The sequence below is a fragment of the Barbatula barbatula genome, assembly GCF_947034865.1.
Source record: "Barbatula barbatula genome assembly, chromosome: 25".
Taxonomy (NCBI): Eukaryota; Metazoa; Chordata; class Actinopteri; order Cypriniformes; family Nemacheilidae; genus Barbatula; species Barbatula barbatula.
In genome coordinates this window covers 7,913,801-7,934,532 of record NC_136788.1, presented here as the reverse complement: position 1 = coordinate 7,934,532, position 20,732 = coordinate 7,913,801, and the positions used below count along the sequence as shown (strand labels likewise).

The 20,732-nt window shown below is 38.1% G+C and overlaps 2 protein-coding genes across 5 annotated transcripts; both read right to left on the bottom strand.

Annotated features, from left to right (window-relative positions):
- Positions 1-1,443: 1,443 nt before the first annotated feature.
- ctdspl2a (CTD (carboxy-terminal domain, RNA polymerase II, polypeptide A) small phosphatase like 2a) lies at positions 1,444-10,696 on the bottom strand. Of its 2 annotated transcripts, none has more exons than XM_079450273.1 (13): positions 10,480-10,696; positions 7,770-7,978; positions 7,551-7,689; positions 7,257-7,403; positions 6,925-7,143; positions 6,703-6,790; positions 6,501-6,612; positions 6,310-6,396; positions 6,128-6,190; positions 5,839-5,918; positions 3,548-3,674; positions 3,209-3,304; positions 1,444-2,657 (listed from the first exon to the last, which is right to left on the bottom strand). In XM_079450273.1, exons 2-13 carry the CDS (start codon positions 7,953-7,955, stop codon positions 2,592-2,594), a joined length of 1,410 nt encoding a protein of 469 aa, XP_079306399.1. In that variant the 5' UTR covers positions 7,956-7,978; positions 10,480-10,696; the 3' UTR covers positions 1,444-2,591. The 2 variants fall into 2 exon arrangements, with proteins under 2 accessions (XP_079306399.1, XP_079306398.1); XM_079450272.1 differs by having other exon boundaries at positions 6,925-7,182; positions 10,480-10,681.
- Positions 10,697-11,342: 646 nt separating this feature from the next.
- Positions 11,343-17,831, bottom strand: sqor (sulfide quinone oxidoreductase). 3 transcript variants are annotated; one of them, XR_013786259.1, is made up of 12 exons: positions 17,487-17,660; positions 15,858-16,089; positions 15,018-15,188; positions 14,626-14,679; positions 13,637-13,831; positions 13,260-13,469; positions 13,002-13,185; positions 12,763-12,830; positions 12,333-12,507; positions 12,164-12,288; positions 11,776-11,954; positions 11,343-11,696 (listed from the first exon to the last, which is right to left on the bottom strand). XR_013786259.1 is itself a non-coding variant. In XM_079449718.1 (10 exons), the coding sequence occupies exons 2-10, from the start codon at positions 16,071-16,073 to the stop codon at positions 11,639-11,641; spliced, it is 1,335 nt and encodes a 444-aa protein (XP_079305844.1). In that variant the 5' UTR covers positions 16,074-16,089; positions 17,487-17,831; the 3' UTR covers positions 11,343-11,638. The 3 variants fall into 3 exon arrangements, 1 of the variants encoding a protein (XP_079305844.1); XR_013786258.1 differs by having other exon boundaries at positions 12,164-12,507; XM_079449718.1 differs by lacking the exons at positions 12,164-12,288; positions 12,333-12,507 and having other exon boundaries at positions 17,487-17,831.
- Between the last annotated feature and the right edge of the window lie 2,901 nt (positions 17,832-20,732).

Sequence of the window (20,732 nt, the reverse complement as noted above, 5' to 3'; positions counted from 1 at the left end):
AGCCAGACATCAAATAGACGTCTCCCAAATGTATGTGTGCTATCAGGGCTAAACCTAGAAATTCTGGGGAAATATTCCCCTACTCCACCTTCACCCTAAACCTAACAACTCAATATATGCTTAAATTTAATGTAAAATATTAATTGCATTTTCAGTTTGTTTTGCTAACTTTGATTTTGAATAGTAATTGAAATGATAAATACATAATATGCAAATCCCAAATTAAAATCTACAGGCTCTCAAGTTTTGCTACTGATTTATCTTCATAACTCCGGCCCCTTTTTGATAACAACTTTTGTTGTCGTTGTAATGTCGTGTAAGGTTTTATAAATTGCGGTTTAAATAAAAAATGATCATTAACGGTGTCATTGAACGCACCTGGCCCGAAAATAACTTCCAGTCTGTGTTAATAAAAACAGTTATTTAAATTGTATTAATTATATTTTATTGTATATTCATTGTATTAAATGAAAACTCAACAGTTGTGGATAACTTTTCAGAGGTCAACCGGAAGTTAAGTTTGGGCCACAATGTTGATTCCACTGAAACCCTTTTTAATCCGTCCTTGTCTGATGAATAAAGTGCCCAAATCATAAATCCAATTTCTTGATTTATAAAAAATATTTGTAACCATCACACCAGACATTAGAATCATTATGTATAGGCTAATATTCCCTTGTATAACAAATAACTTATCTAGTCATTTCTGTAAATAAATCAAGTTTGTAATTGACATAGACGTTTTGATTTGAACTTTATAATGTGCAAAGAAAACAACAACAAATCGTTTTAATCTTTATACTTTGAACATGCCGTTTTCAATGACTAACCTTTTTTGTCTATATTCAAATGTACAATATTGAAGTCCATGCCCCAATAAAGAATTACATTTCACTAAAAAAATCAACATTTGAGGAAACCATTAAATGATACATAATCTGAAAAGATTTGCCCAATGTGTGCTATAAAAGCTACGCTGCAATACATTCATTGTATTCAGCACTATTGTAAACAAAGGCCTCATCATCATTCAAAAAGAGACATTTACTAAATCGCTACACACCTTTTAAAATCCACTTTACTAATATAGTGACCATTTGTGTATAGATCCTTGTTTTTACAGACGGAAGAGCTGCCACAGACTCACTTATACACCCCAACTAAAATCTGTCTTGGTCAAACAATGCGTGTTTATAATTAAATCTAAGTATTGTAATTGATTTTTAAAGCGGATTTAATTAAATATCGTTTCATTTCATGAGCTTTGGAGTGATTATATGACAAAGTGACTCAAACAGATAAAACAAATGGGGTGTATGAACTGGCCCTATTCTGACAAGACTACATTCAACCACAGAAGAAAACATACAAAATGCGCCATAACAGTCAAGGCCACGTGATTCCATCAAAACCAACTAGGAAAAAAACACTCATTCCAATTCGTCTGGTACATTAAAATCATGTATTGATGTCCATAGAAATAAAAAACATTGGGGTAACACTGAATGAAATGGAAGGTCTACCCTTCAGGAGGTAGGTAGAGCAGTACACGATAAACCCCTAAAACAGTTCTCAAAGCAGGATTGCTGGAAAGACAACGTGTGGAAAACACAGAATATTGCAAATATGCAGTGATTTAAGCTAGTTTGTGCTGGTGCTACAATTACCGGACACTTCAGAAAGAGACAAAGCATTATTTTCACAGAAAAGCATTATTAAAGCACATACAGTATTTTACATTTTCGCTATACTTGTATATAAAAAACAAACTAAAAACAAAGTTCAACTCCCCAAACCAGGACTGACATGGCTAATAGTATAAACGTCAGTAACCGAAAGCCACAACTACAAAGAATCAAGATTTGAAATGTACAATTCAGCATTATTGTTTTCCGTATGCTCCAAGTGTGATGTGACTGGATAAGCCATTATATTTTGCCGGATTACAAGCGAAACCGATTAAATATACATAAAACCTACAGTAAAAAATTAATAAAAAGCCAGCTTGTCTATGAAAAAAGGCCTTTAACTAAAAAGGAATGCATAATGAATTAAAAACAAAGAGCAAGTCATGTTTTACAAACTTGACAGGAAAAAATATATATGTACAAATGTTATATATACATATACACACATAATTGAATGTATATATTCGTGTTTTTATATATTTTAATTCAACCGGTCATGCCTGTTGAAGCAAGCCATTGGCCTGGGAGGGCAGAGGGTCCACTTTGAGCAACAAAAGGAGTGACGCATGTCCATTTCTGCACAGCGCTTTATAATAAAAGTCCAATTCAGGCCTTAACTCTACTCCAGGATGGATGACCAATCAAAAAAAATCTTCTTGCCTTTAGCTCCATAAATGACTGTGTGTAGAAAACGTATGCATACATCAAGTCATTTGTTTTAAAACATCTTTTCAGAGCCCCGCCCCCTCCCACCTAAGTAAAAGAACGCCAGTGTAGGCGAGTCTGTAGTTGAAATCCTTATGGCAAAGAGTTTGTGGCAAATTTTCCTGTCCCCAAGGTGTAAATCCAAAACTGCTTGAACAGTCAGGTTGGCAAGAAATGTTCGTTTCAGGTTGCAGTTGTTCAGTCCGGGGGTAGAAGATCATGCAGGCGAAACATCTCTCTTATGTATGGACGAACGTCCTCATTCTGAAATAAAAACACAAATTAACTGATTGAAAGAAGAAGGACTAGATCTACAAAACCAGCAATCCTGTAATAGCAGATTAATGAGCATGAACATTATAGCTTGGACATGGAAATAAAAGTTAAGACTAATTTAATTATAAGCGAACTGCATAATTTTTGTATAAAAACACAAACAAAAAAAGATAGAAGTGCAGAACACTACAGACGATTATTAAGCCATACAGATATACAAATACAGGAATATTATGTTTTGTATGTTTGTATTAGAATACATAATGCCTGAACTAAAAAAGAAATATTTAATGTAATTTAATCCCAGTATAGGCAACACAAACAATGCAATAATATAATAATCTGAAATAGAACACTGGAAAAAATACAATAAAAAAAAGTATATTGTTGTACAAATGTTATGAAAGTGTTAATACTTTAAAGAAACATATTCCTCCTACTAATTGTTTACTTGTTGTTGCTTATACACATTAAACCGAGATAGAAACATCACTCATCAACCAAAAAAGCAGCACAAAACGGACACAAGACACACATACCAGTTCTACCAGCTTCTCCAAAAACGGCACCAGCTTTAGTAGCTCATTGTCATTCCTGTCCACAAACCAACTCTCAATGGGGATTCCATTGGAAAGCTGCAATAAGAGAGAGCAGAACACTCCGAGCTTAACATGCTAAACCCTCAACACATCTATGAAGGTTATTACAATGATCATTACTTCACTACATCAAAAACTACATATTTATATATATATATAAATGTGTAGTTTAGTGTATTCAAGCCATATCATTTATAGGTGCATTAATCAAGAATGACTCCAGCACCATCATCTACTAGTGGAGCTATAGGAACTGACAAAAACTTAAGATTCACAAACCTGATAGGCAAAAGCCTGAGGTGAGTTGTCAATGATCACCGTCTTTGACAGATCTCTGCCGAGGATGTTCAGGTCTTTGATGTAGTTGCCTTGGACGCATACGCAGTGTTCGCGGAACAATCTATGCCTGGGATAAAAGAGAAATATGCAGGGCTTACAAAGGATGAATATATTTAAACTTGGGACATTTAATGACACATTTGTTCCAAATCCAGAGATGCAAACTCACCGGGGAGAAAAAAGGTGAAAATGATGCGTGACCTCCAATGCTCAATTAAAAAATATTGTGAAAAAGATCGATTTTTTGTTAACTCGTTTCAGAAAGTGAAACCAATGTATTATATAGATTCATTACACAGAGTGAAATACTCAAGAAATTTAGATGATAATGGCTAACAAAAAATGAAAACTCCAAATTCAGTGTCTCAGAAAACTAGAATATTACATAAGATAAAAAAGGATATTTTAAATAGAAATGTCAGGCTTTAAAAATTATGTATGCACTCAATACTCTGTTGGGCCTCCTTTTGCAGGAATTACTGCATCAATGCGGCATGGCATGGAAGCATTCGGTCTGTGGCACTGCTCTGGTATAATGGTTTAATGTTTTGATAGCGGCCTCCAGGTCATCTGCATTGTCGGGTCTGGTGTCTCATCTTCCTCTTAACAATACCTCATAGATTCTCTGTGGGGTTCACGTCAGGTGGGTTTGCTGGCCAAACAAGCACAGTAACACCACGGGCGTTGAACCAGCTTTTGGTACCTTTGGCACTGTGGGCAGTCCTGCTGGAAAATGAAATCAGCATCTCCGTAAAGCTTGTCAGTAGAAGGAAGCATGAAGTGTTCTTAAATTTCATGGTATCTGCGTTGACTCTGGACTTCAGAAATCATAGTGGACCAACACCAGCAGATGACATGGCAGCCCAAATCATCACTGACTGTGGAAACTTCACACTGGACTTCAAGCAACATGGATTATGTGCCTCTCCTTTCTTCCTCCAGACTCTGGGATCTTTATTTCCGAATTAAATGCAAAATTTACTTTCAACTGAAAAGAGGACTTTGGTCCACTGTGTTTTCTGAAGTCCACAGTCAACGCAACCATCTAATAGGAAATTTTAGAGCACTTCATGCTTCCTTCTGCTGACAAGATTTGGAGGGAAAACAATCTATGAGGTATTGTTAAGAGGAAAATGAGAGACACCTGCAGCGAACAATCTATGAGGTATTGTTAAGAGGAAAATGAGAGACACCTGCAGCGAACAATGCAGATGTCCTGAAGACCGCTATCAAAGCAACCTGGGCTTCCATTACACCTGAACAGTGCCGCAGACTGATTGCTTCCATGCCACGCCGCATTGATGCAGTAATTCATACAAAAGGAGGCTGAACAGAGTATTGAGTGCATATAAATGAACATACTTTGCAGAAGACTGAGATTTCGATTTAAACTATCCTTTTTTTATTGCTCTTATGTAATATTGAAATTTTCTGAGACACTGAATTTGGGGTTTTCATCATCTGTAAGCCATAATCATCTAAATTTCAAAAAATAAAGGCTGGAAATATTTCACTCTAAGTATAATGAATCTATATAATACTTACTTTCTGAAATGAGTGACAAAAAATATTGATCTTTTTCACGATATTCTAATTAATTGAGATGCACCTATATATAGTCATTTTATATATAGCTATAGACATACCTTTATAACTATTAAAATCATTTTTTACAATTTGTATTTCATATTATTCAGTGCACATAATCAGATTAGTCTGCTTAAAGTGTCTAGCATAGACAACCACATGAAGAGTTCATATGTTTCTTGGGTCTGCGCCGTTCCTTTCAAGGCAAACAAACAATCTTTACTTGTTTCTTAGTGAAGGTTGTGTTGAAGTCAGTCAGAAATGCGCAGGTGCTGCGCAATTCGACTAGCGTTACATCTAATATTGATTCATGAGTTGAGCATGTGTGCTCAATCTGCGCAGCAAAATGGCTAGTGATTTGACATCGTTAACACAACATCTGGACATGATTCTCCTCATTTAATTCACAGTCAAAAGACTCACAGACCCCTTCCACATATTTTCACAAAGTTATCGGATCTACATAAATCCCAACAATGACCCATTTTGGATTCAAAACGACAAATTTAGCTGAAAGGTGACAAGTTGGCATCCCATGGAGCAAGACAGCCTCCATTTATTCAAAATGTTTAGCAATCTAATGACATAGATGCTACATTTGTTTAAATACCGCACCAATGATAATTCATGTGACAGGAACTGACCTAACCAGCTGTTTTTTGGGATCCAGGATGTTCAGCAACTTGTCGGCATACACCTTCTTGGAAGCAGTAAAGAGAATGATCTGTGGATACAGATTGACAGGATGTTTTTAAAGTGGATATATAAATGGTGACAGGCTAAAATTGTGGATTAAATGTAGTCAAATGTGGTCAACACAACATGTGTATTATCAAGTATGGGGGAAATAATATTGTACAAAACACATGACACCGCAATAAACAAATATTGTAAAAACACAATTAAAAATAAATTGAAGGAAAAAAGAATTACCTCATAAATCTGAGACATCCGTTCCAAGAACTCTCTAAAGAACGGCCGTAACCGGACATAAACCTTTGAGAATTACAAATGAATCAACGTTACACACACACACACACACACTATAAACAAGTTAGATACTTGTGTAATACTGATCACATGTTAATACCACATGCAGGCATTTTCTCCCATACCTGGTAAATTACATCCTGGAAAAGTACAGGGAAGGTCAGGGCTGCATCCTCCAACTCATTTAGGCTGCAGTGGACCAAAGTCTCATCCTGTAAGAGGAAAACAGTGGAAACTCAATTCTAATTGGATAACGCATCTATAAACAGGAGCTTGCATCAACCATTAACAGGTAGAGAATTTAAAGCAGACGTACTAAATCCAAGACGAGGGAGAACTCAGGTGTGCTCCTGGTTTTCAGAGGAAGCGCTGGTTTACGGGTTAGCTGCTCCTCGGTCAACGGTGGCACGTGTTTGATGAAGAAATACCTGTGAGGTTTAGTCAAAAATCAGCAGTCAGCCACCCATCGTATATATATTTTTTGAGTTTAAGTTGACAATTTGGTTGCATTCACTTACGGGTCAAAAACTTCCCACTCTTCTTCGTAAGTTCCTTCAGCAGGAGGCGATGGTGGGACGTCAGGGTAATTGCTGTTTGATCCTACAGCTAAAGAGGAGTCAAAGGTGGTCAAAGATCTTTCATTCACTGAGAAAAGTATTAAATGATTTTATAAAATGAACTCAAGTTTATAATTGTAATAAACAACAGCCCAAAAACATACGCATATCCCAGACACTCACCAGTGAGAGGTGGCATATCGGACTCTGTGACGATCTCTCCTTCCTCCACTGTTGTGTCTGCATGAGGCAGCGTTCGAAGGTTTAGTGCAGGGTCAAAGTTAAGCTCTCTTCCTTCAGTGGTAGTGCTGGTAGGGGTTTCCTCAAGCTGCTCCATGTCAAGTTGCTTTACGATTTCTTCAGCCTCCACCGCCTGGCCTGGGGAGTCAGAGCCTGCCGTAGCTAGAGGATGATCGGGAGTCAGGCAGGGGTTCAAAAAGACTACATATCAAAAAGGTGCTTTATGAAAGGACACATACAGTCATTGGCTGACAAGTGACATCACAAGCCCTTACCGTTTTTGTTGGCTGGTGAGAAGAAGCTAAAGACAGGAGAGAAGATGGTTCCCAGTAGGGTAGTGCGGGTAGGACTGTTTGGAGGCTCTGCCTGCACCTCCAGCTTACCGTTGGGCTTCACTGGCTTACTCTGACCTGTCATGGTATCTGAGCAAAATAATATGAAAGACATAGTTTTAATGCACAATGAAAAACCATTTACATATCAAGGTCTTAAAACTTCAGTAGAAAAACACGTGACTGGTTTAGTGCATGAAACCATGACTGCATCATAAAAAGAGAGCTAAAGCTTACCTCCATTGACAGGGCCTTTCCTGCGTGTTCTGGGATTGGCTCTGCTGGGCAGATTTCCACCGGTCGGAGTGGAAGAGATCAGATTACTGTCCGAATCGCAGTCTACGCGGCTCCTTTTAGCAGGAGTGCACTGCTCCACCTGGGATTTAGAGACACAACTGAGATCAAACCAGGCAGATCCATCCCCAGCTCAAGTGACAATCAAAGCACACTCCTTACCTTGACAGCATTGCCTCTGATGAACCGTTTGATGGTGGAGAAAATGCCCGTGTCTTGTTTCTGCATCTTGGCGTCTTCTGGGGCCAGACTGTGTTCCACCTCGGAGTGCTTCCTCTTGGTCTTGGTGGTCCGGGCGGACGGGGTGGTGCTCCGCTGCTGAGATGCTTTACGCACTCTCAGCCTCATTGTCCCAAAAGTCACATGTAAGACTGAGCAAAGACAACATCGGTCAAGAACCACAATGAGTATTGCTCTAATACATTTAGACTGTCAGGAAGATTTCAAAAAGCATTAGTACGAAAAGTACATTTTCAATATTGCCAAATTAATAACGCCCAACGTAGGACATTCAGATGTCAGCACGGCTGTTAAAGTGGGAAATTCCATGTGTGAGATCAGTCATGGCAACTAAAGGAAAACAATGGGATCTCTCCCCTGCTGCCGTTTGACAAGAAAGGTCTCCAAAACACCCTAGCAAACACACTCTCTTTTCCAGTGTCACAAAAAGAAGTGAACCACTGAAGCCTATGAGAGGTTAAAGCTGAGGATACCTGACCTTGCTCTGAAGTAGATTTGAATATAGAACAAAAACTTACAGATATTATAAATTAATTTTGTGAATTGTATTTGCTATAATTATTGTTATATTAATATATTATTTCAAAAATCTTGCAGCACAACCTGTAACTTTACAGTAATCTCCTGTAAAAAGAAATTACCAGTGTTTGTAAGCAAATCATTTTACCATAATTTGTAACATCTGAAAGTTAAAAAGTTTGGAATTTTAAAAACGTTGTACAACACAGTTATTTGCTTCGTTTTCTTGCATATTTGTATTATATTTATTGATACGTGTGTAGTTAAAGCATAATAAAGTCAATTGAACCGGTCATTATCCATGTTTGATCACTGTGATTTATGTTGCCTTCCCGTGCTCTCGTTTTGATTTAGTAACATTTGACGTATTTAATAACATTAAAACATTAGTGCAACGAATTATTTAGCAGCATTAAAACATAACAACTGTCTGCTAAAATTAAGCACCATTCCATGAATTATTTCCGTGTTAAAGTGGGAATAGAGGGTGTACATTGACGTCACTTCCCCACATGAAGACGCCAAGACACAGCCTCCTCGAGCGCTAGGACATGTTGCCCTGAGTGGTAAAACGCACAGCAAATGGCTAAGAAACAAAGAAACCGGGACTTAAACACGCATTTATTTGCTGAAATTTCAAGCCGCTGGACTCTTCCTATGACTAACAAAGGAATCAGGTGTTCCTGGACACTGAAATGTTGCCCGGAATTGCGTTTCCTGATATTGTTAGCAGTCATTTCGCTGAATGTTTTGCCCCTGACGGGGTCGACGACCGTCCATACCCTTTATTATCGAATTTCTGAGAGCACGTGAAGGCAGCATTAATGTTAAGAACCCAGATTTAATAAATATATATGAAGAGTTTGGTTCCTAAATGAGATACCTAAATTTTTATTGTGTCAGTTAACGGTTCAACAGCTTGAATCACAACAAACTTTATTATTGACATTAATTGGAATACACAAAAAAAACATGATTTCTGAAAAATGTTAAAAACAGAGTTATCTCATCTTGCAACCAAACTCTTCATATTAAAAGGTATAAGATGAATTAAAACTGAACAAGTAACGTTTATTATTGGCTTATGTTTAATAATGTAGTTAACGTCAACAAATATAGCAGCTTATTAATAACCTCATATGTTCAAGATTAAATAAACACAATTGCTCATCTGCAGGTTATTCCCAACCTGGCTTCCCAAAAATGATATTTAACAGCTGAACTGCTGGGGGCAAGATAACCAACAGTAAATGGCGCGAACACCCGTCTAATCTAATTCGGAGTTGTACATACATCACTATTATTACTCAAGCGAAAATGTAATGTTTTGTTCCTAACGGTTTGTGACTGATCACATCTGTAGGTGTGTATAACAGCAATGACATGTGAAAGACTTCGGATAGCGTTCCAGTGTAAGAAGTGGGCGGGGGTGAAACATGTCTCCTTCACAACCCGCTTCTCTGTTGAACCCAAACAAATGGAGCTTCAATTTATCCCGTCAATGTCTTCCCATAAATATCCCGAGCCTGCCTGAAAGTGTATTATATTTACGACTCGACTGAAACATCCACGTTTGCGCATTTGGTGTAATTTCGCAGAGCTCCTGCCTCCGAGCTACAATATTAGCCAAAAATGGTCGCGCTCAAGTTAGCAAGCGAATCAATTAGCCGTTTTGACAACTAAACGATTAAACGGCAGAAAACGGTCTTAAGAATCGGCCCGCGGACGCCGAGCCACCGAACCGCGCTCACGCATTTAAACGCGTTTCGTTTGGATGTATTTATTAGGGTCTCACGGCGTTTGTAAGGCTAGCGGCTAAAGCTAACAGATGACTTGGTGGTTGTCTCGCAGCACGAGCTTCAACATACGCAAAGGTGCACAGAAAAATACAAACGTGTCGAAATAATTGTTATAATTGTAAAGAGGGTTTTGTAAAAACACGTCACGCCGCAGTTGAACCGCGTTGTATTAATCTGCACGACCAACACGTTCACGCACGCAGAGGGGGCGAGTCGTGAAGACGCGAGATTTCAAAGCGCTGCGACCGTGGCGTAGGGTTAAATATTTATTTTTGCGCGATTGTGGTCAAAACAGATTCGGGTCGAACACTTACATGACACGCGTCGCGACGGCACGATCCAGAGATGGTTGCGGATCTGGCCACAGAGGCTGAAGCGGCCCGCGCGGGTGTCAGTCGTTGAGTTCTCCGCTGAGTGCGAGTCACAGAACGGCGGACAGATCTTCTACAGCTGCTCGGGACGCCATTTCCCGCCTCCTCTCAGAGGGATTCTCGCGAAAGACCCGGATAACGCTGTAGCGCGGCGCGCATGCGCGAACATTTTGGAGGGAGGCTTTCGAGTTCTCGCGGCGCTGCCCGAACCGATGCGCGCGTGACGTCAAAGTAGCGCGAGAGAATACGTTCTTGTTACATTTTCAAAACTGAAAAATAACAACAAATATATTGAGGTAATTCTCACAAATTAGGAATTTCAAAATTAAGGAGGCACGGCTCTAGATTCTATATAAATGTAAATTAAATACACATTTAAACGCACATCTGTCTTTTTGGTTTGGTCAGCCATACTAGTGACTTATGCATAAGGATTTCATTTCAAAACAAGCATGTTATAATAGCTAAATAACACGTGTTGATAAAATTCATAAGTTTATCATAAGTGTTTCCAAAATAAACACACTATTATGATTGATCAAAACTCTCTTACCTTCTGATATTCTGGCAAACTTGTTTATTAACTAGATTTTCTAAAACCTCCCAGCGGGATGTTATTTTTAATCTTTTTAAGTTTTTGATGAAATCTTTTAAACGTTTGGCATCATATGATGGACAGGCCATCTATCCAGGGTGTTTCCTGCATACAGCCTGAGATGCTGATCCAGCCCACCCTGGGACCCTCGCCTGCAGTGGATTTGTAAGATGGCTTTTTTGTATTGTGTTTAAAGAGAAATAAACACATATGCAATTAAATCTATGATTTATTTTTCATCTATAAAAATAGCATATGATTAATATGAAACACTTGATCATTCATTTTAACTGTCATTATTTTTTACATGGCCTTTTTTGCCATAGCCTTAAAACTATTATACATCAAAACCAAACGATTGAATTAAATGTCACTGCATGCTTCTCTTAATAATATTAGACATGAATGCATCGAATACTAGAAATAAACAAGCTCAAGCTTAACACAACTATCACAATCTAGAGCATTTTGTTTCTTTAAATGTGATATATGTTTCCATGGTTTGCTCTATTTCATCCCCAGATGCATCATGGTCCGGTATGGTCCTGGTCCTCCCCAAAATCCCCTTAAGAATGAAGAGGACCAAAGTCACATCATTTTGGGCATAAGCACAACTATACAAATGATCAGAACTTCATACTCACTTGAGAAGACCATGCCAATACAGGTGAGGCATGACATCGGCTTTCATGTGGTACATGATCCTGCTTTCTTTACTTTGGTCCACAGGAAAGGTTTCTAGCGGCTGCCCGTTATAATCAAATTCTGCCAAGATGACGGTGTTGTAACTTGTGACCAGTGGGCATGAGGTGTAGCCATCATACTGAGAAATAAAGTATTAAGCAATTTTTATGGAAACGAAAAGAAGTCTTTGTTTACATTTTAAATATTAGTAACAAATCAATTTAGTTTGGGTTATTTTTGTTTTTAGTAAACCGGTCTATTTTCATAATAGCATACTATTCAATTTAGATTGATTGGGCTAAACTGGTGCTTCACCCCTGAATCTTAATTTCCCCATGTTTTACTTACCCTCAAGGCATCCTAACTGAATATGTTTTTCTTCTTGAACAATAATACATTCGTAGTTATAATACCACATATCATTTTACTTCCAAGTGGTAGAATGGGAGTCAATGGGTGTTGACTTCTTGAAGCTCCAAAAAGTGCATCCATCGATCAAAGAACTGGTCGACTCGGCTGTGGTCTTAACAAAGGTCTTCTGAAGCGAATCCATGCGTTTATTTAACAGAAAGATCCTTATGGACAGTGCATTTTAAGTTGATGTCTAGCTTCCGTCATCTCTGGAATGCGCGTGAACCTGAGGCTTGTTTTTCCGACAAATGATGGTGACGAAAGCTCCCGCCAGACGCTATCTATTGGAAGAAAATGTAAAATGCAACGTTCGTCACCAGAACTTACATCTGCTTAAAAAAGTCAACACCCATAACCTCCCATTCTACCGCTTGGAAGAAAAATTATTACTCTTCAAGAAGAAAATCATATTCAGATTCAGGGGTGAATACTGCTTTAACACGGCACCCCCCAGTGGTCCAGACTTCAAAAATACTGGAAATGGATTAGGAGGGGAAATAATCTAATAATATTGTACATATAAGCATGTATGTGACCTTTGAATCTGGTGTCTGTTTCTTCAGAATTCTGCTGACAGTTCGGTCAAGCACTGCAGACTGTGCAGCTGTAGGAAAACATAACCAAAAATGATCTAACTGCTCATCATATTTAGCTAAAACAACCCATCTCTCACCAGACAAATCAGTTCTCAGCATTAGTGCACAGGACATCACCTCATTAGAAGATACTAAATGCTGAAATTGATTTTAACAAGATTTGTTAAAGGTTTTTATACCTACTGCTGCCGCCGTTTTGGATGTAGGTAGATTGGTGCAATCTCCGATACCGAATACATTGGTGTAATTTTTATGCTGAAGGGTTTCCTTATTTATGTCCAACCAGCCGGCCGTATCGTCCAGCGAGGAGCCTTTCAGCACTGCAGGTGGCCCCATCGGAGGTGTTACATGGAGCATCTCATACTACGACCCAAACCGTATGTGAGATACCAAATGTACTGTACATTTAACACAGTTTTTTTTTTAACAGCGGCTACCTTCATAACCTTTGTTTCTCCTGGCTTGTCAAGATTCTCAAAAACGGCTTCTTGTTCCTCCGCCCTAACCTCGATTAAGTTTTGTCTGAGATTTACGTTAAGGTCCCGTTTCTTCACAATCTCCCACAAAGCATCTGCATATTTTTTGACACCGAACAGAACTGGCAAGGAGGTGTTGTAAACAATGTTGGCTTTGGACCTTTTTCCTGTCTGAAAATGAATCAAAACACGATCATTGGTGATGTCAATGAAAAACAAGAGAATGGCTGAAATTTCTATACATAAAAGTATAAATTAGTCTACCATGAATCTTAGTTTATCTTTTTATAGTTTTTGGAAATGTTTATCATTTCATAATGTCTTCCTAAACATCACACCTTTCTCAGGAAGGCATCGGAGAGATACATGATTTTTTGAGGAGCTCCTGCACATTTCACAGGGGTGTTCGGGAAAGTGAACAACGCGTTGCCCTCCTTAAAGTTCTTCAGTGCGTTCCAGGTCTTTTCCACCGTTTGCAGTGAGTAGTTCGAACCGATTTGGGGATGTTTAAAACCTTCCGGAAGACCTTTAATCTGTAATGTGTAGATGTTTATCATTTTCACTCATCAAAACTTTTCAAATCGTACAATGTACTTTTTAAATGATTAAATACTGTGTTGTAAAAGATAAGCATTTGAAGCACATTTTATGGCACTTTTCATTGGTTGCAAAACCCAGTGACAAACATAAAGGGTGACTATGGATATATGGCAAAAAATGTAAATCACCAAATAGGGAGATACAAGGTTTTTAGAAGGACAGCAACTTCACATCTGTGATTTGAGCGTGAGAATACGGTGTTATATTTCTTTGCATACACTGTCTCTTGCGAGGTAGTTATTAAACTTGAACTTTGATATCAAGTCTGGAAGACACATGTACAGTTATTACTGCTAGCGATATTAAAACTTCCTCTAGACTGATGTTGCAACAATCTGACGCCACGCCCAAACCTTTGCCATAAATCCAAGAATGTTTCCTGTTGAACAACATATTCTCATCCCAACATAGGTATGATCACTAACCAATAATTATTTATAACAGTAGTTCTCAACGGGGGGCCCCGCTTACTTCCAAATTAAACAAAATTATCCAAGTAATTTTGATAAGAGATCTCAAATTATTATTAGGTCATTATTATAATGAGTAAACCATTTTTCCAGTTAATGTAAAGGTCATAAATATTTTATTGAGTGTAACGTTTGACTTTTTGTGAGGGGGGCTTTGAAAATTGTTAAATACAGTGGGGGGCTTTAACGTAAAAATATTTAAGAACATCTGCTATATATAAACCTAATGTTAATAAAACAAATGCTGTCGTTCATACCTTCTCATAGTGAAGCTCAAGACCAAGAGCTACAATCAGATAGTCATAGGAAATCTGTGGAAAAATGAAAAAAGAAACTTTAATGTCGTGGAGATTTTTTTCAATAATCTTGCCAAACAAAGTAAGAACCCGTGCAGTGTTTACGCAACACCCTCATGTAGCTTCATAACTGAAGTTATATCTACTGGAATACTTCTATTACTTTATAATGACACACCTTCTGGGGTTTAATAAAATGAACACAGATCATTCCAAACAAAAAACCTTTTCACTTTAAGTGACGCATTTCACTTTTCATTTCTTTCGACGGTAATCCAATGCAGAAAAAAACATCAACTGGCATTCTGCCACACTTTAATGCCATAATTGTCGGTCTCATTACTGTCGCATACCTTTTTTCCAGAGTCTATGTAGACGCTGTTGTTCTCAGGATCAAATTCGGCCACTTTGGACTTTACCCACTTTACACCTGAGGGTATCACGCTAGCTGTTGATCGTCCGGAGGAAGCGACACTTTTAGCCCCTGCACCAACTAACGTCCATATAGGCTGGTAGTAGTGCATCTACAACATAGTAAAAAGTGCATTAAACGTAATGTTATAAATTGATCATTCACCCAAAAATACAATTCTGTCATTATTTACTCACCTCTCAAACCTTTATTACTTTCTTTCTTCAGCAGAACACAAAAGAAGATATTTTGAGATATTCAAGTTGGTAAGCGAACAGCACTGGCCCCCAGTCACTTCTTTTGTATGGACACAAAACCAATGCAAGTGAATAAGGGCCAGTTAACAAAATTCTTCAAAATATCTCCTTTTGTGTTCTGTGGAAGAAAGTCATACAGGTTTGAAATGACAAAAGGGTGAGTAAATGATGACAGAATTTTTATTTGTGGGTGAACTATCACTTTAAGGTGAAATGTTTAATTACTTATCCATGAGGTACTAAGTATTAGACTGAACATCCTCTAATTTGCTTGTCATGTGCATGTTAACAGTATGTATGTAAATGTCATACAGTGCACATGCAGTTAACAGGAACTTGTTTAACCTGAATGTGATGCTTCCAGAACACCAATCTAAAACAGTAGTGGTCTCTTAAAGGGACAGTTCATCTAAATACAAATCACATACTAACCCTCATGTCATTCCAAACCTTTTTATAATATACAATAAAGGAGACCTTAAAACGGGAACTGTAAATGGTAAATGGCACTTTGACGGGCATACCTCACTTGGCTCAACAATGGCCACGTTTTCCGCACCGACCTTCCTTTTTATACGTGCGGCCATCGCTATGCCACCGCTCCCACCACCAAGCACGAGAAATTTATAGTGGTCTTTAGAGCCCAAGACACAGCTAGTGTGAATCTGTGAGTTGAGCACAGAGAAAGCTCGGCCGTACTGCTTCGACAGCAGCAGCTGGGTACGAACAGTGCCTGCCATGGTCTGAGATTATGTACTAAAACAAGAGAAGAAGAAATATGTAAACATGTTCCGCAATCGTTTGTCTCGATTATTTTATTTTTTTATTGTTGAAGGTCAAAATTGATTCATTTTCGATTAATTGCACAGTCCTACATTTAACACAAACGTCTGATAGCTAATGTGTGATCTATGGTCATTAGCTGGTCAAGCCTGCTTTACCAGCTGTTCAGATATACCTGAGGTCAACATAGACAACTGAAGGGACGGGTGCCGTGACTTCACCTTACTTCACTACTTTTTGTGTGGTTTTGACAAAAATGTATCAATTATTATTCAGCATTATCTTATTTTAAGACTAACATTTTCTGATTATTAGAAAATAGAGAATAGATATTATTAGAATTATTCACGGTTGTGATAATGCTGAATAATAATTGATTAATACTTAAAATCACACAAAAGTATTTATATTTGAAGTAAAGTGACGCCACGGCAACTCACCACATTGGCACAGATTTTCTGTAACAAGTCCAGACTATGGACTATTTTAGCCTTTGGTTGACTAAAGATTTTTGGATAACAGATTTTAGTCTGGATTTATGGCAGAAAGTCTGTGCCAGTCTGCATATTCGATCTCATAGTGTGTTTCTATCAGAAACTTCCAAAAAAAGTCTGCAAGTGAACGATGTCTAGTTTAAAAGTCTTGTAGTGTATTGCAGCCATAAAACACAAAAATCCAGCGCAGAAGTACTATGGATAATACATCTAAAAGACCTAATCTAAACCCCAAATCATAGTTTACATGCAAATTCATAGTTTACATGCAAATGAATACAAGAATGACTGGTATTCCACACACACACACACACACACACAGATTACACTGCATGCAGCATCTACTTGCCCTTGTCCTTTCAAAACTGTCCTTTAGATAGATGTGTAGATAGAGAACACCTCACATGTGTAAATGAAACACTGTTATACACCCTAACATGATTACTGTCACAGTTACGTTACTACTGCTGAGTCATGATACCTTGCACAATAGTACGGATGCTTAAAACATAGTAAGCTGCGCATTTAGACAACCTTTAGGCTTTACAGGCCCCCGAAAAGCTATCTGTGGGATCCGATAAGCAGGGTTTATATGTTTCCAAGCATTTATGGACATATGTACTCTAGGGAACATAGGTAGGAAGCACACTAGGCTTTGAGACACAAACTATAAAAACAGACCGTACAGTCTAGGGTTGTGCTGTAACTTGAACAATAACATGCAAATTGACGTTGAAATACAGGCTGCATGAAAACGTAAAAACACGGTGTGCGTAACTAAAACGAAATGTCGTGTCTCCTTCATAAACCAATAAGCACAAATCCTCATTTGAATACATATCGAACAGTTATTGCACAAGTGAAAAACACACTTACATGAGTCGTTCTGTCGTCTTTTACACGGCTGTTAGAGCAACTGAAAATAACCAACCGTGACGTTGTGTGGGCGTTTTCCCGACACCTACAGTTACTTTGGAGGAATGTCAAACACGACACGCGTGTTACTTGTTATTGTGTCTGTATTTGACCTTTGTTTGCGTTAATTGTCACGTCAAAGGATGCCATGTCACTTTCAATGGTAGTACAGTGTGAAATGCAGGAAGTTTGTGTGCACCACGAAACACAACTAGACGTATACAACAGGAAAATAATGAAAACACAGGTTTATGTTATGCTACCGTATTCGTCCAGAAGATGTCACCATTGCTCCTTCGTTGTCATAAAATGTTACACGCGCTACTATCCCAGCTAACAATATTTGATTTCCAGAACGTTCCCCGAACGTTAGTTTTTGGTTCTCGGAACGAAAAATGTGTATAATCTGTATTATAATGTGTATATATATATATTATTATATATATATTATTTCTAAACAAACTGAACTACAAAGACTAAAATTGCCCGTACTTTCATTTGTAATATATCATACATGATGGGATTTCGGTGTCAGTTAATTGCGCTGAGCGTTAATTGAATTTTATATTGATATAAAAGTCTTTTATAACTGTGATTTACAGCACTTAATATGCACATATGATAATTTCACTTACAGCACATATGATAATATCACATCACGTTCGCATTTTCTAATAGTTTACAGCCGTCAGTCACGCCCCAGCTAGCAAAATTTGTCTGGCCCACCACTGGGCCGCATATTTGCTTCAGTTCTGGCCCAGTTCTGGCTGGGTCCCCGGCCCAAAACTGGCCCCACCACTGAAAATGGACACAACCAATTTTCTCTGGGCCAGACACGGCCCACACACTGTAAAACTACTCTTACATACTGCTATGGCCCGGATCTGGGCTAGCACAGTGTAAAGTGACTCGATCTGGCCCAGGCATGGCCCAGACCCTTTGTTCTGCCATCATCGGCTTGGTCCCCGGGCCAGATGCGGCCCATTATTTAATATAAGGTAAATGTATTTCTATTTATAGGAAAAGACCAATTTAACTGTGTAAAAAGAGTAAGGGCTTTTATTAAAATTTAACACATAACAATATGAACACATTAAACAAAAACATATGACCATGTACTAAACATTAACAAAATACATTGTAATCTGAACATATGTTAACAATAAACAAATACAGCACACTTTACAAATACACTACACAGAGACACACACACACAAACTAATTTTACAAGAAAAATCTATTTTTGTCTTACAAAACATGAACCTATTCAGCTACAAACACACCTGTCATAAAGGTATTTAAACAATTGAACAATCAAAAAGAAAATAACAAGTTAAAAACATTTATTTAAAAATTTTCAGAAAAACTAAATTACAAAATGACCCACCCACCAAAATCATTCTTTTTACATTAAAAAAACATTAGTCATTACAGTCACAAACACAGATGCACAGACTAATTTTTTTCCTTTAACAAAAGACGTCTCTTGCGCCCACCCTCCCGGTCCGCTGCCAGCTGGAGCCACCTCTTCATGGTCCCCTCCACGTCAGTTTCAGCAGCATTAGCCGTGAGAGGGTTTCTCCGAACTGCACCTTACAGATAAAGAAGTCATATTGTTATGACATCGTAAGCATTTACTACGTAAAACATCTGAGAGAGTAATAATATTTCTAAACTTATATACTTACTAATCACTACGTCTCTGAGTTGGAGGGTGGCAAGCGATGTCTTTCCATTGACTCCTCTCCAATTGAGGTTTTTTGCCAGTGAGTTGGCTATCAACCTTCTTAGTATGCGCCAGGTGCAGTCACGCACATCTGTCCCGCCAATTAGCCCCAACCAGTTCACCTTTAACAGTTTACAAGGTTGGTCATAGTTATTACAGTAGTCATTCGTTCACATCAAGGATTTGAGTGTCAATTTAAGTTATAAAAATACTTTTTTTTAAATAAATTAAATTGTATTTTACCAGTTTTTGTTTGTAATCTGGGCTCTGCTGCATTCTTTCCTCCAGACTATGCAGGTGAGGAAGGTCTTTGAGGGGCAGAGAACTTTCCTCAATATCGAAAGGCTGCACTTGAACCTCCCGCAGCTGCAGCAATCTCAGGATAGTTGTTTGTTGGTCCAAGACCATCTCCAATTTAGTTAATACCTCCCTCAGCATGGCTATGGCAAAGAAGATAAAATAATAAAAAAATTATATACACACTTAAAAACAATAAAATTTATTTCATAGGAATATAATTTTTATAGATTAGGAAAAAAAATTAATGGAAATAACCATTGGCTTTACCTGTTTCTGAAGATTGCTGGGGCGTTCCTCGGGATGTCTGACACCCTTGCAACAGGAGAACACTGTGTTTAATGGATTTAGGACCAGTTGTACAAAATAAATACCTACCAAAGAAGTTAAATCTCAAACCAAACCACAAAAGAATATACTCACGTGGAATTTCATCCATTGGCTCCCAGTTCTGCAGCATCTCTGTGAAGGAGTCATGTGGTGTTGCTGGTGCTTCTGCTGGTAAAGTGGTGGCTGGGGTGACTGTAGGAAAGTTTATTATGGGGGCCGGTGGATGAATTTGTTTAGGCGGTGGGGCATACTCATCCTCTGAGTCCAAGGAACAACGAGCCTGACCTCCAGGGGGGCCAATCCGTACACTCTTCCTATTTTAATAAAATAACAGAATTTATCTAAATTAATAAGAACGTGCACTATTGCCAAATTCTACAATATTTAACGAAAACTTAGACATTAAATATAGCCTCAAAACATCAGAAAATACCAATAGTGATCTGGCAAACAATTACGTTTTACGCCTTGGTAGTCTTTGCCCAGATACTTCGGCATCTGACTGGAGGTCTGACCAGGTCTCCGCCTCTTTGGCCTTCTTCCTGCCCTCCTCATAGTTGTCTGTAAAATACAGTTTAGTTAACTCAACAAAACAAAAACTGTTAAGATCAAAAGCATTAAAAAATCTGAATTAAATTAACAATGTTACATTTTAGCATCTCAGAGTTGTAAACATTTAATTCGAATTTGCTAAATTGTACTCTTGGGATTTTATCATTCAGCTACTTAAGGTCTTAACCTGGGAATAATTAATGTCTATGCTGGACTCTTTAGTTGTTTCTTACACATTACTTGATAGAAGTAATTCAATAATGAAATATACACCTTCTGATTTTATGAAATCTGTAAGATCA